Genomic DNA, 26,113 nt, shown 5'->3' on the forward strand with positions numbered 1-26,113 from the left:
TTTAACGAACTTTTCTTCGAAACTCTCAATCGTCATGCCAACAAGAACTCGAAGTCGAGTCAAGTACGAGACACTGAAGACGACCACACAGTTGTGGTCGAAATACGTATCTGCAAAGATAACGAAAATTAACTGGTGGAATTAAATGGACAGTACTTAATTCGTCTTAGACGGTTGAATACATTCCACTAAAGGAGCTTAATATATTTTTCTGAAAAAGACTCCAGAAGATGGTTGATATTATGGGACATCGTATAGCGGATTTTGAGAAGCAACTAGATCAACATAACAATATGTTGAAAGCTATGAGCAGGACGATGGCTGTGCAGGATGACGAATATACCTGTGCATTAGCTACACAAGTACCAGATTGTATTGATGTTGATCACGAGTAAATTTTTATTTGATTGAAATCAGAGGCGTCGCGTGGTCAATTCATCAACCTGTGCACCGAGCGGTGTATTTCGGTTTTCAGTTGTTTGATGTAGCTGTCAAAGTATCAGCATTAAAATTACGAATAAGCACGCGCCGGTGATACTTTTTTTTTTAATTATAGTTGTTGTAGAAAAAACGTTAAGCATTCAATAATGTAAATTACGACGAGTTGATAATTGTTCGTGCTTCCCTTATCAAAGTTAAATATTTTGAGAAAAAACCTGACCTGAAAAAGGGACCTGAAATAACACATCCAATATGAACGATCTATCTTCAACCGTGTTTCCCATAAGTGAAAGTGGGTTTAATTGAAAAACAAACTAATCTGGGGAATCATAATGCTTTTCAATATGACATATAAGACAGCTAATGTTGATAAAAACGGAATAATTTTGTTGACAAAATCGGAGCGTGAGAAAATCGGAACGTGATAAAATCGGAACATATCTGTAATCTAAAAGTTACTCAATTATTAATTATTCTATTTTAGTTTATTTCTTAGATTTTTTTTTTCGAAGGGCTGTTTTCATACCACGTGGACAGATGTCGAACATTTTTAGATGTGTACTTCCCTCCATCAGCGTACACATCTGATCATGCAATTTTTCAATAATTTGTGTTAACCATGGACATTTTTCCTACCCCTCTACCCGCCAAGTTGCCAACATGGTGTACGAATAGCTTTTGGATATTGGATTTGACGAAAAAAATTCATCATAAGCCATAATCCCAATCAATATGAAATATTAAAACGCTTGTGATCCAATGTGCTTATTCAAAATCGGATTTCGCCATGGAACGCTTTGAGTGAGCAGAAAATTCATTTTCACGATGTGCTTTTCTGCATCGGCACCAAACCGTGCACTGCAAACGATGAACGCTTTGGCTACCTATACATCGCCGATTGCGGTTAAAGCGGGTGACCTACACATACAAAATAATGCGTGTATGATGCATGGCAAACCGTTCTCTGCCGAAAGTGCACGTGTTGGACAACATGCGGCGGTGCGTCGTTGTTTCGGTATCGAGGAGTAAAATATAACGCGCCCCCATCGTAGGATTGCGGTTGCCTCATATCACATGTCGCCTGTAAAAAATTCGTGCATATTTTACGATTATGTATTTATACTCAATCGTTAAATTTGTACTAAACATATGACAAATGCACATGATCCAAGTATTTGTATAAATAAGAATGACAAGAAATCTATTGAGAGTTTAAATGTTAGAGACAAAATTGCTACCTGTGCAGTGCACAGGTTGCACATGCGGACGCGACGCCTCTGATTGAAATAATAATAATAATATTCATAATTAGAAAACCAAATTGCTTGTTTTATTTTAGATAAAGATTACAACAATTCTTCTGTGTTTGAGTTTTATGAACTACTGGTGCTCCAAAAATCCAAACTTCTTGATGTCTTGTCCAAGTCCTACACTTGGGTTGAATGTTCCTCCAGGAAAATATCCACATTTTCTCATTACAGCAGATGTATCAAAGTCTTTATATTTCTGGAGTGCTTCAGCAATAACAATAGTGAGATCTTTGGGACTGTTCTCCACATAAACCTTCTTGAGGTATTTTTTCAGGTATCCAAACATGTATTCGATGGGGTTAAAAAAGGTGCATAAGCAGGAAGAAAGATCACATGTATTCCAAGTGCTCGAAGATATTGAACTATCGATTTATGGCAATGGATTCGTGCACCATCTAAGATCCAGACTGAGTGTTGTCCTGGGTACTTTTACCGGATGTAGCAAATGATCGGCAACACTCGAAAAATTTTGCTCTGTTGAAAGTACCTTCAGTCCAGAACGTGTCAATTATACCTGTTTGTCCCATGCAGGGCTGACAATAGTCATCGTCATAGCACGAAATGCCACAGTAGCGACGAGGTGCAGTGTCTTCATTGCTACTCCACACATTGTCAATGACGCGCACAACGTTAGCATTCGTCGTGTAACCAAATCGTCATGACGACATCGAAGAACGAAGACTTCATACCGTAATTCTTCAAACGGCAGCTGCCATGCGAAGATTTTTATTAGGCCTTTATAACAGGCCTGCCCAACCTTTTCAAGCCACGGGCCAATATTCAGAATTAACATCTGCTGGCGGGCCAAACATTATTCGGCAATATTTTTTATATGTTTTCAAAATATTCAAACATTGAGTTTTTTTTTCAATATTTTCAATATTTCCAGAATGGCAAGGAATATCTTCAGAGAAAAACTAAACACGATAGAAATGCGTTCGAAAAATCATTTTTCACGTAACACGCCTTTTGGTTGAAAATTCAATGAGAAACATGAAATTATTGCCTACTCTCGAATAATCAACGCATATTGTTTTCGCAATCGGTGACCAAAATTTGCAAACAGGATTCGTGCTGAGATGAGAGATGTTTTCTTTCTGAGGTAGATAATCTCCATATGAAACATTTCGGATACATTTTATAATTCACATAATAAACGGTGTTGAGAAAATGAATAATTCGTTACTGTGTTCTATAAAATCAACAAGATGAGGGAAATGTAGCAGTTTTCAGCGACAAAATGAGCTAAAATGTTTCCTACCAATTTCGTTTCAAAAGCTTTAATGTTGTATAATAAAAGTTTGACGTGTTGATCCGTGCCTTGCAACATTATGTTCAAGTCATTGAGATGTTTGTTAATATCTATCAGAAATGCTAAGTCATTCGCCCATTCAGTGATCTTGTTTATCTTGTAAAAGTAGTGCGATTTCGTTTCGAAGAAAATAAAATCTTCTCATCCTGGAATCGGTGGTTGTGGATCCCTCGCGTTAATAAAGTTTATAACCTCAATGACGAGCGTCAGTACTTCACTAATTCTAATCGTTTTCTACCATTAATTTTCATGGTGAATAATGCAATGTGCGGGGGAGTATAACCGTACCACTGTGATTGCTTTCCCTTTCTTAGAAGTGTCACAATAACAGTGTTCTTTCCCGTTATTGCCAGCCCTGGCTCCTCCCAGGTCTGTTCCGCCAGTCATTTCACTCATTGTGATGAAAGGTTTCAATTCTATTCCGCGACTTTTCCACGTAAATTGTCTGCAAGAACTGTTTTACTCACCGTGTTCCGTCCGAGGCAAACTAATGCTACTGAAGGAGACTTTTTTCTTGGGGCACATGATGCCGACAATAGCCGAAGTGCATCCCTTTACAAGTCTCCGTCTTAAAATAGTTTCATTCGTTTTGCCAAAATTTCATTAACAGCAAAACTAGCCCGTACTGCAGACTTTGTTGCTTCAATAATCCACTGTTCTACAAATAATTTGAATCAATAAAGCAAATTTAAATTAAATGAGCACATTATCTTTGAAGATCCTTTAACATTTGTTATCTTCCTAGTTCAGTGTAATATCGTAGAAGCTTCTCGGGCCACACAGATAAGCCACAGATAAGATAAGCGAGGGCCACAAAAAATGGAGCCGAGGGCCGCATCCGGCCCGCGGGCCGTACGTTGGGCAGCTCTGCTTTATAATAATGAGTTTGAAGTGACATATGAAAGCGTTATAAATGTTATCAATACATTTATGTTACCAAAGTTCCCACTATTTGTTTATTTGAGACGCCATTATGTTTTTAACCAGTCGGTCTATAATGACGTACAATCAATTGTGTGACTATCGTCATGGTACGCATGCGGCCCGAAGAAAACGAATAGGTGTTGCGTCGTGCAATGTTATGACGAAGACTAATTTTTTTTCACTTTCTTCATACGACGAGAACTACTATTGTCAGCCCTGGTCCCATGAAAGAGAGCATGGAAACTCTTGCACGTCGTCGATACTCACCTCTATATATTATCCTATCTCCTAATTTAGCATATCCCTTATTCCGAAGCAACCCCCTGTTGTCGCATGAAACCTCATCAAGAAACAACAGGCTGTGCAAATCCCAAGGAATAGTGGCTAACTCTTGTACAAATCTTAAGACATCCGTTTCTCTAAGCTGGATAGCCCGCCGCTGCAACCCTTTATAGGTGAATCCTTCAGCATGTAATATCCGGCATATAGAGGCAGTACTAATGCTTACACCGAAAGTGTTTTCGAATAACTGTTTCGTTTCATCTAGTAGCAAAACTGGACTTCTCTTATACAGGTCAATTATCCAATGCCTTTGAATGTTATTAAACCGCAAGAAAACTTTAGCCCGCTCCTTTCGACTGAAAAACCCATTCGCTTCGTACCGGTCGATCCAATTAGTGATTGTAGTGTGAGACTTGGCATACAGTAAAGATAGTTGCGTTTTTGAAAGTCCTAAGAAATAATACGCGTATAGACAGTGGTATACGGTATTCACCGATGCATGTTGGTCTAGTACAGCATGACGTAGAATTTCAGCCATCGTTGTGCTGTTGACGAAATGTAATAATATTAAATTAACGTAATGAATAGGTGTTTTCATATTGTAATAATAAATAAGTGCAAAACAGAACTTACTGTCACCAAGCTGAACCTCGAATATGAAACTCAATGCTTGCTATGCAACTTTTACTCTATGCGGAGATAGCTGGCTGCGCGTTATTTCCGCGGATCGATCCAAATTTTTCTTTTTCTCCGTAATAGGTACAACGTAATATTTTATCAGCACAAAAAAAAAATACAAAAAAGACCTGAAATATTTGAACTGAATGTGTTCTTATAGAATTTTTATTAAAATTTCAGCTGTAAATCAAATTAAAAAATAATGCAAGTTTTACTATAAGATGTCCGAAGCATCTTATTTCGCTGCGGGCTAACAATATTTATGTCTAACGTACTTATGCTTAAATAGACGCCAGATTGAAAACACTTATGAAAGTGGCGCCAGTAACTAAAAAAAGGCTGTTCGATCTACCCGTCCAGTGGACCAATTGTCCAGCCCAGATGACTCAATGAATATTTAAAGTGGATATTTTATTAATCATACTTGTAAGAACATTTAATTCCATAAACATAATTGTGATAGATAGGGATTATTGCTTTATAATATGTAATGCTGTATTCAGTATTTTTTGTGCACTGCTAACATGGAAGCACAGAGAAACAGGCATCGTATTCAACATAAGTTTCATCGTTCACCTTTTATACGGTGGATTCAATTTTTTGAAGGTGGTCCTTCGGTCCATCGGTCATTTGTCCAAACTCAGTTAATCTAGCACTGGGCGATAATGTTTTAGTGACGATGATTTCGATTGCAATTTTTTCTAAGTGAGACGTCTGTTTCTCTGTGAGGAAAGACTTGTGTTAAGTTATTGTTGAAAGTTAAGGGTCTGTCTCATTTGGAGAATTAAACTTAAAAGTGACAGTTCGAAAATTAGCAAATAACCCGGTAATAAGAATGGCTGGTGCTGCCCAGCAATTCCAATAAGACATCGATGCAAAATGATTCGATATCTGTCAAAAGTAATCTTGCTCTGCGAGCAGGGTTATTTGATAATTATTGCAATGTCACTTTTAAGTTTAATTTAAGTTTAATTCTCCAAATGAGACAGACCCTAAAAAGTCACATTGCGCCATAGACCTGTGCAGCGGTTCATTAAATTCACTCACCCGATGGATTTTGACATTTGAGCGGGTCGTCTTCTCGAACAAAAGTTCATTTTGCGTTCATTATGCGACCCGCTCAAACGTCATAATTTCTTGGGGGAGTTCATTTTGCGTTAGTCTATTGATAAGTTGAATACAAGAATTAGGTTCTGCAGCGTCTGTACGTAACCTCAATTCGGTAACAGATTAGTAGTACTTTTTGTTGGACTCAGGGCCAGCCAACCAATCACGAGCTTGACTTTTGTCGGAGTCCTCGTCGGAGTCAGTGGAAAGAACTACTACCTAATTAGGTTCTGCAGCATGACGTCACGAATGAATTCGGTCCTCGTCGAATGAACTTTTTTGACAGTTCAGTAGTACTTTCCACTGACTCCGACAAGGATCGACAAGGAGTTCGTGATTGGTTGGCTGAACCCGAGTCCAACGCGAAGTACTACTAATCAGTCATCAGTTTGAGGTTAGATACATACGCTGCAGAACCTAATACAAGCATGAACTCCATCAGGGTCGGGGTGGTATGACAGTTGCTACAAATAGATGCTTGGTTTACAAGGACAGGATAGACCATGTTGCCAGCATGGTTTTATTTGTCGTTCGTTTGTTAAAAGCCAGTTACATAAATGCCTTTTGAACGTGATTTAAATATGGACGACCTAGAGCTGTCAACGTTTGTCATTACGCACCTTTGCTTGGAAGCAGTGGCGTAGCCAGAAAATTGGTCTGGGGGAGGTTTTCTGAACAATTTTTTTTCCTCGAAAAAAAAATTTCTTCTAAAAATGTTGTCTCTGGGGGGGGGTTTATGCCCAAAACCACCCCCGTGGCTACGCCACTGCTTGGAAGGTTATAGTCTATCAATTTTCCACCCTCAAGTTATGGAAATAATGATACAAGAACTTGAACGTCGGGCGCTTCTTCGGTATTACATCCCAGCACTTGAGCATCAAGTTGTAAATATCGTTCGGTAGGTTCTTTGGTTTTGGCATTCGATAGCCCCGTTCAACTTGCCTGATGATCTCGTTGTTTTCCATTCCCGGGTATGGCACTTGGCCGTAGGTGAACAGTTCCATCAACAGGATACCGTAGGACCAGACGTCTGACTTGATAGAGAATGTACTGTATAAAATCCCCTCCAAAGCGGTCCAATTGGCCGCCATTTGAAATCCTCCCTTAGGACGATACTCGTCATTTTTAATCACCCGCGCCAGTCCGAAATCACAGATCTTCGCCAATTTTTTTTCCCCTATCAATACGTTCCGGGCTGCTAGGTCCCGATGTATCAGCTGTCTTTCTTCCAGATACTCCATACCAGATGCCACCTGGGCAGCAATGTAGATAAGACTATGTAACTTTAGGAACTGTCCGTCACCCGTGCGCAGGTAGTCCAGCAAACTACCCTTGGGCATATACTCCTGGACGATGTATATGGGTTTCTCTTTGGAACAGACTGCATATAATTTGACTAAATTAGCGTGACGAAATTTCTTCATAATCGCCGCTTCCTGAAGAAAGGCCTGTGTTGACATCGAACCGTTCCGGAGGATCTTCACAGCAACTTCAATTTTGTTGCGCCACATGCCGTAGTAAACCTTACCGAAACTGCCTTGACCTAACTTGCGGATGAGCTGAATTTCGTCCCGATTGATTTCCCACTTGTCAGCAAGATCCGGAACCAGTTGCTTTACCTGATGTGACTTTGGATTTGAACCAGATAACATTTGTGATAAATCGTGGACATTACCTGAAAATTATTAAAATGAATTGTTAATCAGTCGACATTATACCCTCTCGGAGAAATTTCACAGCAATTCGATCTTGTTGCGCTAGAAGCCTTAGTAAACCTTACCGGAGTTGCCGTGACTTAGCTTACACATAAGCTTAATCTGGTTCTGTTGAATTTTCCAATGGTCACTAAGCATTGGACCCAGGTCCCACATCTGCGGTTGCGGCTTTGGACATGGTCTAGATAACACGTGGCCTAACCCTTGGGAGTTTTCTGAAAATTATTAAAACGAGTTATTATTCAGTCACATTTTCCAATGTTCCGTATTTGCCTCACTTGAATACGCCAAAACGAGTGCATTTAGCGATGGAAAGATCTGATTCGTTGCTTCCATGCAATAACCGGCATTGCCCAGCTGCTTGATTCTGTAGTGCTTTATTTGATAACCACATTTTTCATCCCAGTTTTTGACCGAGAGAGCAAAATGATTGTGATTGTGCTCGGACGGTCGCATCAGGAAGGTGCCTCGTATGTTTCCCGAGTCTAGGAGTAGCTTTTCTGCTTCTTTTGCAGAAAATTCATCAAAGAACCAGCTGGAAAAAAATAAAACGTCCAGAGCTTGCTTGCAGATTTCGTCTCCGTCTTCTAGGATGTTTCTTTCGTAATGTGTAGCTGTGTGACATACAAAAAATTCACATGCTTCATACAAAAAGTGTGACATAGGGGAGAGGGGGTGGGGCTTGGAAATGGTCGATGTTCGTGTTACGTAATTAATGGATCTTCCCATATCGGTGTTCCATGGCATCGACGATGGAGCTCAGCACCCCAGTTGTGAGGCCACCAGGTCCTAATAATAAAACGTGGTCAATTGATGAATTTTTGTGCAAGCTGAGGATCAAAGGCCGTTTCTTCAACTATAGCATCATCAACGTGCACTGTCCACACGAAGGGAGACCCGACGACGAGAAAGAAGCGTTCTACGCACAGCTGGAGCAGACATACGATGGATGTCTACTGCGGGACGTCAAAACCGTCATCGGTGTCATGAACGCACTGGTAGAAGGGAGGAAATGTATAGACCGGTCATCGGACCGGATAGTCTGCAAACCGTATCGAATGACAACGGCCAACGATGCATAAACTTCGCAGCCTCCCGCGAAATGGTAGTCCGAAGCACCTTCTTTCCCCGCAAAAATATCCACAAGGCCACATGAAGATCACCTAACCAAGAAACGGAAAACCGTTCTAATCGACGGTAAATTCTTCTCCGACATCACGAACGTTCGCACTTACCGCAGTGCGAATATTGAATCCGACCACTACCTCGTTGCAGTATGCCTGCGCTCAAAACTCTCGACGGTGTACAACACGCGTCGAAGTCGGACGCCGCGGCTTAACATTGGGCGGCTACAAGACGGTAGACTAGCCCAAGAATACGCGCAGCAGCTGGAAGTGGCACTCCCAACGGAGGAGCAGCTAGGCGCAGCGTCTCTTGAAGATGGCTGGAGAAATATTCGACCCGCTATTGGAAGCACCGCAACCGCTGCACTTGGTACGGTGCCCCCGCATCAGAGAAACGACTGGTATGACGGCGAATGTGAGCACGAGGGCGAACGAGGCACGATATAAACAGGCGCGGAACAGACAAAACTCGATTTTCCGGAGCAAAAAGCGTTAGCAGGAAGATCGAGACCGCGAAGAGACGGAGCAACTGTACCGCGCTAATAACACACGAAAATTCTATGAGAAGTTGAACCGTTCACGTAAGGGCCACTTGCCACAGCCTGATATGTGTAAGGACATAAACGTAAACCTTCTTACGAACGAGCGTGAGGTGATCCAAAGGTGCCGGCAGAACTACGAAGAGCACCTGGATTGCGATGTGACAGACGAAGATGGCGGTATGATGATGGACCTGGGGGAACGCGCGCAGGACATAATTCTACCGGCTCTGGATCTCCAGAAAATCCAGGAGGAGATTGGCCGGCTGAAGAACAACAAAGCTCCAAGGGTCGACCAACTACCAGGAGAGCTATTTAAACACGGTGGTGAGGCACTGGCTAGAGCGCTGCACTGGGTCATTACCAAGATTTGAGAGGAGGAAGTTTTGCCGCAAGAGTGGATGGAAGGTGTCGTGTGTCCCATCTACAAAAAGGGCGATAAGCTGGATTGTAGCAACTACCGCGCAATCACATTGCTAAACGCCGCCTACAAGGTACTCTCCCAAATTTTATGCCGTCGACTAGCACCAATTGCAAAGAAGTTCGTGGGGCAGTACCAGGCGGGTTTTATGGGCGAACGCTCCACTACGGACCAGGTGTTCGCCATTCGCCAAGTACTGCAGAAATGCCGCGTATACAACGTGCCCACACATCATCTATTCATCGACTTCAAAGCCGCATATGATACTATCAATCGGGACCAGCTTTGGCAGCTAATGCACGAACACGCATTTCCGGATAAACTGACACGGTTGATCAGAGCTACGATGGATCGGGTGATGAGCGTAGTTCGAGTTTCAGGGGCATTCTCGAGTCCCTTCGAAACCCGCAGAGGGTTACGGCAAGGTGATGGTCTTTCGTGTCTGCTATTCAACATCGCTTCGGAAGGGGTAATACGAAGAGCAGGGAATAACACGAGTGGTGCAATTTTCAATAAGTCCGTCCAGCTATTTGGCTTCGCCGACGACATAGATATTATGGCACGTAACTTTGAGAAGATGGAGGAAGCCTACATCAGACTGAAGAGGGAAGCCAAGCGGATCGGACTAGTCATCAACACGTCGAAGACATATAGTACATGATCGAAAGAGGTTCAAGAGAAGACAATGTGAGCCAACCACCGCGAGTTTGCATCGGTGGTGACGAAATCGAGGTGGTAGAAGATTTTGTACACTTGGGCTCACTGGTGACTGTAGCCAGAGTGGATCGATCAGGTGGAAGATGACTTGCGGACCCTCCGTAGACTGCGTGGTTGGCGACCTGTAGCAATGGACCGAGCCGAATGGAGAAAACTCTTATATACCGCACATGCCACTTCGGCCGTAGTCTGAATAAATGAATGAATGATTATTAGAATTCTCGCTTAACTTTTCAAAATAACCTAAGTACATTGTTTTAGTGAATTAATTTGAGTACTGCAATTGAAAGCTTTCAGGTTGTTCTGTTGATTGCACTATTCAAATTGATTCATGAAAAACATGTTACTTAGGTCCTTTTGAAAAGTTAAGCGAGAATTTTGGTGCGTAGACTAATCTGATTGAATCTCCATATATTTCATTTATTTGCAAAATCAGCCGTATTCTTTTTGATCCGTGCTCCTATGTCGACCTTGGTTTCGCCGTCCGATGCTAACTGACTGCCAAGATACACGCTTACTTCCACTTACTCAGTGACTGACGCAAAGTTTTCGATCCCAAAACTAAACGGTGCAAATTGGGCATCTTGGAAGGTGGGAGATGAAAACTTGTTGTGCCCAGAAGATTTGGGGGATGTAGTGATTAATGATGTTCCCGATGAAGACGATCAAGATGAGGATTGGCAAACCTCCGATCGGAAGGCAAAAGCAACGCTGATTTTGCTTGTAGAAGACAACCAGCTTGCCATCGTGAAAAGGTGTGTGCACGCTCATGACGTGTTTGATGCGTTGAAGAAGTACCATGAGAAAAGTACCTTGTCGGTAAGAGTGTCATTGCTGAAAAAGTTGTGCGCGATTACTCTTTCGGAGCGCGGTGACTTCGAGTACCGTCTTTTCGAGATCGACGATTTGTTTGACCGTTTCGATGCCGCGGGAATGTCTCTCGACGCCGATACAAAAATCTGCTTGTTATTGAGGAGTCTTTCATCCTCGTTCGATGGTCTCGTCACAGCTCTTGATTCGCGGTCGGAAGATGACATTACGCTCGAAGTGGTGAAATCCAAACTGATGGATGAATTCCAGCGCCGGCTGGAACGCAATAGTGATGCGATGAAAAAAGAGAAGGCAATGAAATCGGCCGTTTGGAAAACAAACCGAGGTGAAACGTGTGTGCCATTACTGTAAAAGCCCGGCCACCTGCAACGTAACTGCCGGAAGCTTCTAGAGACGAAGAGAGAAGAAAACTGGCAACTGACACAAAGCCGAAGTAAAAACCGCACACAGTGATACGAGAGGAATAGCTTTCGTCGTAAACGGTGAAAATTATTGGTCGTGGATAATCGATAGCGGTGCCAGCGCGCACATGACATGCGACAAATCGTTTTTCAACTTGCTCAAAGAGAGGTTGGATAACGCTTGCAGACGGGAAGAATGTTGGCCGGAACAAGGGAACCCCCTCACAAAGAATAACAAATACTAGAGTTCCCTTTCTACTCGACGGCAGGCTACTGATTGATACTTCGCCAGCAGCTGCAGTTCTCTTTATTCAAGAATAGGTGTATACAATACATTCATAACATCATTTCTTAATCTACCCAAGAGGAACTACAACCAACTGGCGCCTGCTTCCTAACCATCTACGATCTACAGCGAAGCGTCGCACACTACCCGATATTCCAACACTCCTCCTTAGTTCGCACGCCTCGCTACTGTCCTGGCTCCTTCTAACACCGAGCCTCCCGTCCAGAGCTGCTCCTCGCCGGAACAATTCCTTCCGGTCCAAATCCGTTGCCCGTACAAATGGCCTCCACTCCGCAGTTTGTACGACAACCTCTCCAGCACATGCGCCTGCACAAGTGGCCCGACTCCGAAGCTTGCACAGCGCCTCTCGATGCTCTGCCGACCAGCTCCTGAATGTTCCGATCCAAAGCACCTCTCGGACTCCTGCTGACCAGCCAGCTTCCTACCGAACGTTCCACCCTCCTGATGAATTCCGTCCGGCGATACCCAAGACTTACATGGCTGACTGCGCCACGCGACTTATGCGGCCGATCCATGATCCCACTGCGATAACGTCGACGGCAATAACATCCCACTAAGATGGAGAACGGGAATCGTTCCTGGGCTCATAACCTGTTGACCGGAGAAGGGAACCCCCTCACGAAGAACAACAAATACTAGAGTTCCCTCTCACTCTACGGCAACAAGCAACTGGCGCCTGCTTCCTAACCATCAACGATCTACAGCGAAGCGTCACACTCTACCTGATATTCCAACAAAGAAAACGCAAATTCTATGCGAGGGAGCAGGTGTACTCCAAGGCATATACGGTGACAATAAAGTGGTCAAGATTGACACCAGTGATGTGAAGTACGTCCCGGGACTATCGACGAACCTAATTTCCGTTGAAAGATTGGCTCAAAAGAAACTAGAGGTGTGCTTCAATAGTAAAGGTTGCAGAATTATAAATTCAAAGTGCAGTGTCGTTGCAACAGGTACCCGTTGTGGCGGCTTATATCATTTGCGTCAGGCTGAGCTTTCGTTGCATGCTACCGATGGGCAGCATAAGGAAAACTGCCAACATCTGTGGCACCACCGTTTCGGACATCGCGACTGGGCGGCCGCGGAGCGCATCAATAAGGAGGAGTTAGCAACAGGAATGAAGGTGAGTGACTGCGGTCTTAAACTTGTTTGCGAGTGTTGTCTTGAAGGCAAGGCAGCTAGAGCACCGTTCCCGTGTATTACAGAGCGAAAGTCGACCGGAGTACTCGACATCATCCACACTGATCTGTGTGGGCCCATGAAAACAACTACGCCGAGCGGAAACAAATATGTCATGCACCTCATCGACGACTTCAGCCGTTTCACGGTGACTTATTTGCTGAAGAACAAGTCGGAAGCGGCGCAGAATATAATTGATTTTGTGCACTGGACGGTGACTCTTTTCGGCCGAAGACCCTGTGTTATCCGATCAGATGGAGAAGGGGAGTTCGACAACAAGCTGCTGCGAACCTTTTACCGTGAAAAGGGAATTACGCCGCAGTTTACAACGCCGTACAGCCCCCAATCCAACGGCGTGGCAGAGAGAAAAAACAGGTCAATTACGGAAATGGCTACATGTATGCTGTTAGATGCCGGTTTAGATAAACGGTTCTGGGGTGAAGCCGTTTTGACAGCCACATACATTCAAAACCGTATTCCATCCAGATCAGTTCCTAAAACTCCTTTCGAGACATGGTGGGGACGCAAACCGGACCTTAGCCACTTGAAGGCGTTCGGTGGTCAAGCGTACGTCCACGTTCCGAATGCAAAGCGCAGTAAGATGGAACCAAAGGCAAAGCGGCTCACTTTCGTGGGCTATTCGATGGACCACAAAGGCTATAGATTTGTGGATCTGGAAACATGATTCCATCACCATTAGCAGGGACATCGTCCGTCGAGTTTACGCTTCCGAAACCAACGATTTCTCATGAGCAATCGAAGAAGAAGGTCCAGGAGGAGCTTGTAGAGGAGATTCCATTGATTCCATTCAAAGAGGAGATCAAATCAGAGGAGGAGCTTAGTGAAGCAGAAGGCGAAGAAGAAAGGATCGATGAAGAGAAGTTCGAGACCCCAAACCGAGAATCAGATGAAGTTATGATCGGAAATCGTAGATCGGCACGGCATCGAACCGTTCCGAAGCATTTGGAAGACTATCTGCTTGAATACGCCGTTGGGACAGCGGCATGCGCCGTAGAGGAGCCGGAAGATTACGCTGAAGCTTCAAAAGATGCAGAATGGCGAAGAGCAATGCAGGACGAGATGCAGTCGCATCAAAGGAACGGTACTTGGGAGCTAGTACCGCTGCCGGCGGGGCGAAAAGCCGTAGGGTCTAAATGGGTGTTTAAAGTCAAGCGAAATCAGGAAGATCAAGTGGTAAGCACAAGGCCATTTTTTGGGAGTTGAGGTATTGCGTGACAAGGGAATTTTCAAGATCCGATAATTCTGAATACTACATCTTCTATACGTCTTTGGTGCCACAGAAAAAAAAATCGATTACGAAAACATCAGGGTGATCACAAATAAAAATCTGTATAAATATGAAACTCATTTAATTAACCTTCCGGGACTCGCACCGTTGTAAAAAGTACAACACCTTCAAAAAAGCTCGCTTATCGTTCACAAGAGCGGCGGCACTGCATGAGTGATCCAGGACCTTGCGAGTCCCGGAAGGTTAAGAATAAAAAAACAGTGCTCCATCTAAAGGCGAGGAATTGTCGGCGTAGCACCAACTTAGAATTCGGAAGTCGGGACTTCCGAACCGAGTTTCTTCCGAAGTTTTATCTGTCAAACCAATTGATGCGTTGTTTAGCGCATCTTTAGGCGAATCCAGCACACTACTTCCGAAGTTGGGAAAGTTGCCTGTATCTGGAAAAAAATCCAACTTCGGTATAAAAAGCGTTCTAACTTTATTCCGGATAGACAGTTATCCAATAGCACTGAAATCCGAGCGTGATGGAAGATTTTTGATAATCATATCCTACCGATCTTGCGGAAGATACAATATAATATAAATAGCACAATCTCACCTGTTAGGAGGCTTCATTGTTAAATTGCTCGATGCTGAAAAGCTTGATTGCTCACGTAAACCTAAGGTGCAACACAAAGCGTGTGATTCAACTGTAAATTGTACAAATTTGGTCGAAGACTGAAATGAAAAGGCGACGACCACGAGCGGCGTGGATCGCATACTGATTTATTGGTTGAGTTGAATTGAAATTTTCTCAATACCTGATTATCTTTGATGATAAAGTCTCGAAAGGCAGCTCATTATTCGCAGCGTAGAAAACACTACACTCGTATCTACCCTGATTGATAAGCGAATCCTGGTGAGGTTCCGAGAATATACATTTATCTAATTTCTAGGAATACGGTATCAATGTGTTCCATCAGTAGGGCAAATGTGACTCCCACTTACAATACAATTGCGCAGTGCGTTTTTAATAATTTGAAGGCCCAAAGATGAAACTAATTATGAAATTACTCATGGTTTGGGTACCTAATGACCCGTGGTGAAAACATATTTGAAAAATATTGAACACGATTTATCAGTCAAATATCAAAGCGTGAACACGTTACTATTATTAACTTGCATAAGGAACTATTGTTGTTTTAACCATATTATATTAGTAATATGAGGCTACATGAAATTGTATCAGGTTCTTATACAGACAATCTCCTATATATTGAAAATAAGATTATAGAAATCGAAACGTTCAAAATAGAATAGACTTAGAATTCTCAGGAGTTCTACTACAAAACTGGACGTAATGCGAATATTGAGACAATTATGGAATCTCTGGAAATTTTCCGATGTGAAGATTACAAAATACGTCAATAACAAACTTTCAAATGGACTTTTATGATTGCCAACAAAGATTCAAAAGTCGTTTATCGATTCTGTTATTGCATACTTGCGCATCAATAGAAAGCATGCACATTCTCCCAAACATCTGGTCAGATGACATTTAGAAGGGAAAAAAGGGATTATAAGGAAAGATTATGATAATTACGCGGTTTATAAGCAATTTAAAAAATAAAAAATGGCTTTGCCGAAATCAAACAAAGAAATCTGACTGACATTCAATTTTGGAAACAAATCCATTAGATTTCGGCAAAGCCTTTTTTAATTTTAAAATTGCTTATAAACCGCGTAATTCTCATATGTTCGAATGTCGAATGGGGTCTGTATATTGTAAACGCATTCTAATCTACCTATCACTAAGAGCATGTACCATATTTTAAACAGGCTATCTGATCTTTGGTTATGCGTGTAGACCCAAAGGCCTAAACTCCAGGGATTTCTTGGATGGCCCAGATCAAATACTGACTCAAGGGTATAGTCAGAGGGGGCAGGGGGCGTCGCACCAACCCTCCACCCTTCCCATAATAGTGGAAATATTGAACGGGTACTGTAATGAATTCCCTTAAACATAAATTCAAAAGATTCCCAAAAACTTATAAGTTCAAAACAATTTAGGGCTCAAGAATTCTCCTTGAAATGTTTGTATTCTGTTTGAAATTCCTTTATTCAATTGTGAAACTCAATAATAACATTAATACTATATTCATTATTGTGGATTTTTTAATTGTTACCAGATTCTTTTGAGGGTCTTTATATTTTTCTCCATTTCTAGAATGTATAGAATGTATAGTAAAATCATAAACCACTCTTCGGAATATTTTTTGTGATGCTCGTTCTTTATAGCATTATAAATTTACTTTTTTTTCCTTTATTTTATTTGATAGGCATTCTGTGCCGATATCTACTGCGGTATGGAATCCACACAGAATCTATTATTAGATTTTCCATTACTCATTTTTTGTTGTCGTTGCCAGTCCATCTCACCATGAGTACATTGTGTCCGCTGGGAATCGAACCCATGACCATCTGCTTATATAAATTTATTCTAGGATGCCGCAGAGGGTTACGGCAAGGTGATGGTCTTTCGTGTCTGCTATTCAACATCGCTTCGGAAGGGGTAATACGAAGAGCAGGGAATAACACGAGTGGTGCAATTTTCAATAAGTCCGTCCAGCTATTTGGCTTCGCCGACGACATAGATATTATGGCACGTAACTTTGAGAAGATGGAGGAAGCCTACATCAGACTGAAGAGGGAAGCCAAGCGGATCGGACTAGTCATCAACACGTCGAAGACATATAGTACATGATCGAAAGAGGTTCAAGAGAAGACAATGTGAGCCAACCACCGCGAATTTGCATCGGTGGTGACGAAATCGAGGTGGTAGAAGATTTTGTACACTTGGGCTCACTGGTGACTGTAGCCAGAGTGGATCGATCAGGTGGAAGATGACTTGCGGACCCTCCGTAGACTGCGTGGTTGGCGACCTGTAGCAATGGACCGAGCCGAATGGAGAAAACTCTTATATACCGCACATGCCACTTCGGCCGTAGTCTGAATAAATGAATGAATGATTATTAGAATTCTCGCTTAACTTTTCAAAATAACCTATGTACATTGTTTCAGTGAATTAATTTGAGTACTGCAATTGAAAGCTTTCAGGTTGTTCTGTTGATTGCACTATTCAAATTGATTCATGAAAAACATGTTACTTAGGTCCTTTTGAAAAGTTAAGCGAGAATTTTGGTGCGTAGACTAATCTGATTGAATCTCCATATATTTCATTTATTTGCAAAATCAGCCGTATTCTTTTTGATCCGTGCTCCTATGTCGACCTTGGTTTCGCCGTCCGATGCTAACTGACTGCCAAGATACACGCTTACTTCCACTTACTCAGTGACTGACGCAAAGTTTTCGATCCCAAAACTAAACGGTGCAAATTGGGCATCTTGGAAGGTGGGAGATGAAAACTTGTTGTGCCCAGAAGATTTGGGGGATGTAGTGATTAATGATGTTCCCGATGAAGACGATCAAGATGAGGATTGGCAAACCTCCGATCGGAAGGCAAAAGCAACGCTGATTTTGCTTGTAGAAGACAACCAGCTTGCCATCGTGAAAAGGTGTGTGCACGCTCATGACGTGTTTGATGCGTTGAAGAAGTACCATGAGAAAAGTACCTTGTCGGTAAAAGTGTCATTGCTGAAAAGTTGTGCGCGATTACTCTTTCGGAGCGCGGTGACTTCGAGTACCGTCTTTTCGAGGTCGACGATTTGTTTGACCGTTTCGATGCCGCGGAATGTCTCTCGACGCCGATACAAAAATCTACTTGTTATTGAGGAGTCTTTCATCCTCGTTCGATGGTCTCGTCACAGCTCTTGATTCGCGGTCGGAAGATGACATTACGCTCGAAGTGGTGAAATCCAAACTGATGGATGAATTCCAGCGCCGGCTGGAACGCAATAGTGATGCGATGAAAAAAGAGAAGGCAATGAAATCGGCCGTTTGGAAAACAAACCGAGGTGAAACGTGTGTGTGCCATTACTGTAAAAGCCCGGCCACCTGCAACGTAACTGCCGGAAGCTTCTAGAGACGAAGAGAGAAGAAAACTGGCAACTGACACAAAGCCGAAGTAAAAACCGTACACAGTGATACGAGAGGAATAGCTTTCGTCGTAAACGGTGAAAATTATTGGTCGTGGATAATCGATAGCGGTGCCAGCGCGCACATGACATGCGACAAATCGTTTTTCAACTTGCTCAAAGGGAGGTTGGATAACGCTTGCAGACGGGAAGAATGTTGGCCGGAACAAGGGAACCCCCTCACAAAGAATAACAAATACTAGAGTTCCCTTTCTACTCGACGGCAGGCTACTGATTGATACTTCGCCAGCAGCTGCAGTTCTCTTTATTCAAGAATAGGTATATACAATACATTCATAACATCATTTCTTAATCTACCCAAGAGGAACTACAACCAACTGGCGCCTGCTTCCTAACCATCTACGATCTACAGCGAAGCGTCGCACACTACCGATATTCCAACACTCCTCCTTAGTTCGCACGCCTCGCTACTGTCCTGGCTCCTTCTAACACCGAGCCTCCCGTCCAGAGCTGCTCCTCGCCGGAACAATTCCTTCCGGTCCAAATCCGTTGCCCGTACAAATGGCCTCCACTCCGCAGTTTGTACGACAACCTCTCCAGCACATGCGCCTGCACAAGTGGCCCGACTCGAAGCTTGCACAGCGCCTCTCGATGCTCTGCCGACCAGCTCCTGAATGTTCCGATCCAAAGCACCTCTCGGACTCCTGCTGACCAGCCAGCTTCCTACCGAACGTTCCACCCTCCTGATGAATTCCGTCCGGCGATACCCAAGACTTACATGGCTGACTGCGCCACGCGACTTATGCGGCCGATCCATGATCCCACTGCGATAACGTCGACGGCAATAACATCCCACTAAGATGGAGAACGGGAATCGTTCCTGGGCTCATAACCTGTTGACCGGAGAAGGGAACCCCCTCACGAAGAACAACAAATACTAGAGTTCCCTCTCACTCTACGGCAACAAGCAACTGGCGCCTGCTTCCTAACCATCTACGATCTACAGCGAAGCGTCGCACACTATCTGATATTCCAACAAAGAAAACGCAAGTTCTCTGCGAGGGAGCAGGTGTACTCCAAGGCATATACGGTGACAATAAAGTGGTCAAGATTGACACCAGTGATGTGAAGTACGTCCCGGGACTATCGACGAACCTAATTTCCGTTGAAAGATTGGCTCAAAAGAAACTAGAGGTGTGCTTCAATAGTAAAGGTTGCAGAATTATAAATTCAAAGTGCAGTGTCGTAGCAACAGGTACCCGTTGTGGCGGCTTATATCATTTGCGTCAGGCTGAGCTTTCGTTGCATGCTACCGATGGGCAGCATAAGGAAAACTGCCAACATCTGTGGCACCACCGTTTCGGACATCGCGACTGGGCGGCCGCGGAGCGCATCAATAAGGAGGAGTTAGCAACAGGAATGAAGGTGAGTGACTGCGGTCTTAAACTTGTTTGCGAGTGTTGTCTTGAAGGCAAGGCAGCTAGAGCACCGTTCCCGTGTATTACAGAGCGAAAGTCGACCGGAGTACTCGACATCATCCACACTGATCTGTGTGGGCCCATGAAAACAACTACGCCGAGCGGAAACAAATATGTCATGCACCTCATCGACGACTTCAGCCGTTTCACGGTGACTTATTTGCTGAAGAACAAGTCGGAAGCGGCGCAGAATATAATTGATTTTGTGCACTGGACGGAAACTCTTTTCGGCCGAAGACCCTGTGTGATCCGATCAGATGGCGGAGGGGAGTTCGACAACAAGCTGCTGCGAACCTTCTACCGTGAAAAGGGAATTACGCCGCAGTTTACAACGCCGTACAGCCCCCAATCCAACGGCGTGGCAGAGAGAAAAAAACAGGTCAATTACGGAAATGGCTACATGTATGCTGTTAGATGCCGATTTAGATAAACAGTTCTGGGGTGAAGCCGTTTTGACAGCCACATACATTCAAAACCGTATTCCATCCAGATCAGTACCTAAGACTCCTTTCGAGACATTGTGGGGACGCAAACCGGACCTTAGCCACTTGAAGGCGTTCAGTGGTCAAGCGTACGTCCACGTTCCGAATGCAAAGCGCAGTAGGATGGAACCAAAGGCAAGGCGGCTCACTTTCGTGGGCTATTCGATGGACCACAAAGGCTATAGATTTGTGGATCTGGAAACATGATTCCATCACCATTAGCAGGGACATCGTCCGTCGAGTTTACGCTTCCGAAACCAACGATTTCTCATGAGCAATCGAAGAAGTAGGTCCAGGAGGAGCTTGTAGAGGAGATTCCATTGATTCCATTCAAAGAGGAGATCAAATCAGAGGAGGAGCTTAGTGAAGCAGAAGGCGAAGAAGAAAGGTACGATGAAGAGAAGTTCGAGACCCCAAACCGAGAATCAGATGAAGTTATGATCGGAAATCGTAGATCGGCACGGCACCGAACCGTTCCGAAGCATTTGGAAGACTATCTGCTTGAATACGCCGTTGGGACAGCGGCATGCGCTGTAGAGGAGCCGGAAGATTACGCTGAAGCTTCAAAAGATGCAGAATGGCGAAGAGCAATGCAGGACGAGATGCAGTCGCATCAAAGGAACGGTACTTGGGAGCTAGTACCGCTGCCGGCGGGGCGAAAAGCCGTAGGGTCTAAATGGGTGTTTAAAGTCAAGCGAAATCAGGAAGATCAAGTGGTAAAGTTCAAAGCGAGAGTGATAGCACAAGGCCATTTTTTGGGAGTTGAGGTATTTCGTGACAAGGGAATTTTCAAGATCCGATAACTCTGAATACTACATCTTCTATACGTCTTTGGTGCCACAGAAAAAAAATCTATCACGAAAACATCAGGGTGATCAAATATTAAAATCTATATAAATATGAATCTAATTTAATTAACCTTCCGGGACTCGCACCGTTCTAAAAAGTACAACACCTTTAAAAAAAGCTCGCTTATCGTTCACAAGAGCGGCGGCACTGCATGAGTGATCCAGAACCTTGTGAGTCCCGGAAGGTTGAGAATATAAAATCAGTGCTCCATCTAAAGGCGAGGTATTGTCGGCGTAGCACCAACTTAGAATTCGGAAGTCGGGACTTCCGAACCGAGTTTTCTTCCGAAGTTTTATCTGTCAAACCAATTGATGCGTTGTTTAGTGCATCTTTAGGCGAATCCAGCACACTACTTCCGAAGTTGGGAAAGTTGCCTGTATCTGGAAAAAAATCCAACTTCGGTATAAAAAGCGTTCTAACTTTATTCCGGATAGACAGTTATCCAATAACACTGAAATCCGAGCGTGATGAAAGACTTTGCTAATCATATCCTACCGATCTTGCGGAAGATACAATATAATATAAATAGCACAATCTCACCTGTTAGGAGGCTTCATTGTTAAATTGCTCGATGCTGAAAAGCTTGATTGCTCACGTAAACCTAAGGTGCAACACAAAGCGTGCGATTCAACTGTAAATTGTACAAATTTGGTCGAAGACTGAAATGAAAAGGCAACGACCACGAGCGGCGTGGATCGTATACTGATTTATTGGTTGAGTTGAATTGAAATTTTCTCAATACCTGATTATCTTTGATGATAAAGTCTCGAAAGGCAGCTCATTATTCGCAGCGTAGAAAACACTACACTCGTATCTACCGTGATTGATAAGCGAATCCTGGTGAGGTTCCGAGAATATACATTTATCTAATTTCTAGGAATACGGTATCAATGTGTTCCATCAGTAGGGCAAATGTGACTCCCACTTATTATACAATTGCGCAGTGCATTTTTAATAATTTGAAGGCCCAAAGATGAAACTAATTATGAAATTACTCGTGGTTTGGGTACCTAATGACCCGTAGTGAAAACATATTTGAAAAATATTGAACACGATTTATCAGTCAAATATCAAAGCGTGAACACGTTACTATTATTAACTTGCATAAGGAACTATTGTTGTTTTAACCATATTATATTAGTAATATGAGGCTACATGAAATTGTATCAGGTTCTAATACAGACAATCTCCTAGATATTGAAAATAAGATTATAGAAATCGAAACGTTCGAAATAGAATAGACTTAGAATTCTCAGGAGTTCTACTACAAAACTGAACGTAATGCGAATATTGAGACAATTATGGAATCTCTGGAAATTTTACGATGTGAAGATTACAAAATACGTCAATAACAAACTTTCAAATGAACCTTTATGATTGCCAACAAAGATTCAAAAGTCGTTTATCGATTCTGTTATTGCATACTTGCGCGTCAATAGAAAGCATGCGAATTCTCCCAAATATCTAGTCAGATGACATTTAGAAGGGAATAAAGGGGTAGATTATAAGGAAAGATTATGATAATTACGCGGTTTATAAGCAATTTGAAAAATAAAAAAAAATGGCTTTGCCGAAATCAAACAAAGAAATCTGACTGACATTCAATTTTGGAAACAAATCCATTAGATTTCGGCAAAGCCTTTTTTAATTTTAAAATTGCTTATAAACCGCGTAATTCTCATATGTTCGAATGTCGAATGGGGTCTGTATATTGTAAACGCATTCTAATCTACCTATCACTAAGAGCATGTACCATATTTTAAACAGGCTATCTGATCTTTGGTTATGCGTGTAGACTCAAAGGCCTAAACTCCAGGGATTTCTTGGATGGCCCAGATCAAATACTGACTCAAGGGTATAGTCAGAGGGGCAGGGGCGTCGCACCAACCCTCCACCCTTCCCTTAATAGTGGAAAGATTGAACGGGTACTGTAATGAATTCCCTTAAACATAAATTCAAAAGATTCCCAAAAACTTATAAGTTCAAAACAATTTAGGGCTCAAGAATTCTCCTTGAAATGTTTGTATTCTGTTTGAAATTCCTTTCTTCAATTGTGAAACTCAATAATAACATTAATACTATATTCAGTTTCGTGGATTTTTTTTAATTGTTACCAGATTATTTTGAGGGTTTTCATATTTTTCTCCATTTTTAGAATGTATTGTTTTTAAAATCATAAACCACTCTTCGGAATATTTTTTGTGACGTTCGTTCTTTATAGCATTATAAATTTACTTTTTTTTCCTTTATTTTATTTGATAGGCATTCTGTGCCGATATCTACTGCGGTATGGAATCCACACAGAATCTATTATTAGATTTTCCATTACTCATTTATTGTTGTCGTTGCTAGTCCATCTCACCGTGAGTCCATTGTGTCCGCCTGGAATCGAACCCATGACCATCCGCTTGTATAAATTTATTCTAGGATGCCAAAATCTGGAATTCACTTTGGAAATGAAAGATATGTTTTTGATTTTATTAATGTTTCTCTAAAACCCAGTGTTCTCTACCAAACACAATATTTCAATGCTTTTATAAAACCACGATCAGCCACGATTAGCCAAGATGACTTAGCCAGGGTCTATCAATTATTCCAAGAAGAAAAGACGTTGATACCGTACGACCCAGAACCACCCACGACGACTGTCCGTGAAGTGATATAACCACCGGTGACGTCCACACATCTGGGCAGCGGACGTCCAAACATCCCAAACTAGCTTACCTCGGTTCTTAATCTCAGGGTCGGCACTGTGCACTAGGGATTACTCACCGTTCTAGCCTGGTCTTATAAAACAACACAATTCACAAGAAGGATGCATGCAAGAAATGTAGCGTAAATGTAATGTATTGTTCCAATTGTTTAACAACCACTGTATTGCTGAATGACAAGTTAGTCATGATATTACCGGTACGTGATCAAACATCTTGTGGAGCAGGTTACCGACGGAGAATGGTAGTTCCTGGGCCTTTGAATAGCGCAGGTTCAGCAGTAATGGCGTGGACACGTGTGTTACTCACCTGGATTTGCCTCGGGATGGATCTTTCACCATAACGTACTCTCGTGGCGTATGTGGGCAAGTCAAAAAGGCCTCGAAAATCAGTAGCGTTCGACGGAATTTGAAGCTCGGCCAATGGTTTCGATCGGTAGGGGCAATGAATAGTGTGGAGACGTTCAAGTCGGTTGACTAGCTGGGATCGTTTTATATGGTAGCGGGATCGGGGTTCACGATACTCGTATCACTTTCTTTTCGAAGATCTTCGCTTTCTTAAAAGTACTGTTCACTGTTGAAGTTTTTCTTGAACCGATCGTCACTTGCCCGCTATACTTTGCACTATCCACGTAATAAGACCTCCATCCCGTTCGTTCTCGGCACCTTTATAGCTTTTCGGTAGCTCACTTCGGCTGCTTCTCTCGGGCAACTTCTGATCGAGGTGTTCAGCCGTCGTGCTCCTCCAACATCCATTCACAGCGGGCTCTTGCGTTCTCAATAGGTGGTCAAAATTTTACTTTAAATTCTCGTTTTTATTATTCGATTGTGAAAAATAATAAATTTATATAATACTAAACATTTTCTTGCAATACATTTAACGACAATGTTTATTTTATTAAGCAACATTAACATCAATCCTGTGGATTGTGTGTTGTAAACTTTGAAAAGGTTACAGTGATTGTGAGTTTTTTTTTGTGTAGCGGATAACCCAATAGCTAGCTGACCATAGTACTATGGAGAAAAGGATGGCCATTAATCGAAAAATTAATCTCCATTTTTTCTAATTTATATATCATATGAAAGTATATACCCTAGATAAGGGAATCGGAAAATATTGAAGGGCTACGTATATTCAGTCAAAAGATATGGGCTGGCGAAGTGTAAAAAGCTGATAACAATAAAAAAATGTTCCTTACTTTGATTTTTATGTCATGAGGTCAATTTTTCTCCAAATATAAGGTTTTATATACCATTTCAAAACTTGAAACCTTAGCTTTTCGATAGATTGATTTGTTTTGCACGCAAAGATTGATATCAAAAAGTTTTTTTTTCTTATTATTTATTTATTAATTTATTAGCAATTACCATATAGCAACATGAATAATCACATATTGATTTTTAATGCTTATGCTACTATGCAATGTCTAATACCAATAACTACACACTGAATAACATATTTAGATTCCGCTTAAATGAAGAAAAACTTCTTTCGAACCTTTGATTACTAGGTAAATCGTTCCAAAATTTCATAGCTCTTAGACGGAAGGAGTCTTTTAAACTGTTTGTGAAACATGTAAGAACGATAAGTAACGAACCTCGCGAAGAACGAGTATATCTGAAAAAATCTCGAAGATAAATTAGAGAGTTGTTAATAATTTTGAACGTTTGGATACAGGTTCTGAACTTTGAATGATTTGTAAAATCAGTTCCATAGCCTTTCTATATTTAGATAAATGATCAACCTTTATTGCGTCTTTTTTAGATCCAGAAACCCATGATTGGATCTCTTGTGGATCTAAGACAGCAATTCCAGTGCCTTGGTCGCCGATGCTCGACTCAGGGATTGAATCAGGGAAGTGGATCTTTAACAATTCGCTCAGTGTATCGCTAGGCTCTACAGTGAGCGAACCATCCGTCTTTCGGAGGCTACCCACACCATTGGAGTGGTCTTTTGAAAGAGTTTTTGGAGTCTGGCCACTACGGGTGTATTCTCTATGCTTTCACACATTAGAATCCACGA

The 26,113-nt window shown here is 42.4% G+C and overlaps 1 protein-coding gene and 1 pseudogene across 1 annotated transcript; both read right to left on the reverse strand.

Moving 5' to 3' along the window:
- Nucleotides 1–1,821: 1,821 nt before the first annotated feature.
- On the reverse strand, nucleotides 1,822–4,936 carry LOC134208857 (uncharacterized; annotated as a pseudogene).
- Nucleotides 4,937–6,842: 1,906 nt separating this feature from the next.
- LOC134208858 (tyrosine-protein kinase Src64B-like) lies at nucleotides 6,843–8,292 on the reverse strand. The gene is made up of 3 exons (XM_062684802.1): nucleotides 8,048–8,292; nucleotides 7,835–7,984; nucleotides 6,843–7,729 (listed from the first exon to the last, which is right to left on the reverse strand). Exons 1-3 carry the CDS (start codon nucleotides 8,223–8,225, stop codon nucleotides 6,843–6,845), a joined length of 1,215 nt encoding a protein of 404 aa, XP_062540786.1. The 5' UTR covers nucleotides 8,226–8,292.
- Between the last annotated feature and the right edge of the window lie 17,821 nt (nucleotides 8,293–26,113).

The sequence above is a fragment of the Armigeres subalbatus genome, chromosome 2 (genome assembly GCF_024139115.2).
Source record: "Armigeres subalbatus isolate Guangzhou_Male chromosome 2, GZ_Asu_2, whole genome shotgun sequence".
NCBI lineage: Eukaryota > Metazoa > Arthropoda > Insecta > Diptera > Culicidae > Armigeres > Armigeres subalbatus.

Bases quoted from the DNA above. Each gene is read 5' to 3' on its own strand.
- LOC134208858 (XM_062684802.1), bottom strand. From the start codon at position 8,225: ATGCGACCGTCCGAGCACAATCACAATCATTTTGCTCTCTCGGTCAAA. The intron at 7,985-8,047 runs GTGAGGCAAATA...AATAATTTTCAG, and splicing joins ACTCGTTTTGGCGTATTCAA to AAAACTCCCAAGGGTTAGGC. The intron at 7,730-7,834 runs GTAAGGTTTACT...AATAATTTTCAG, and splicing joins GCTAAGTCACGGCAACTCCG to GTAATGTCCACGATTTATCA.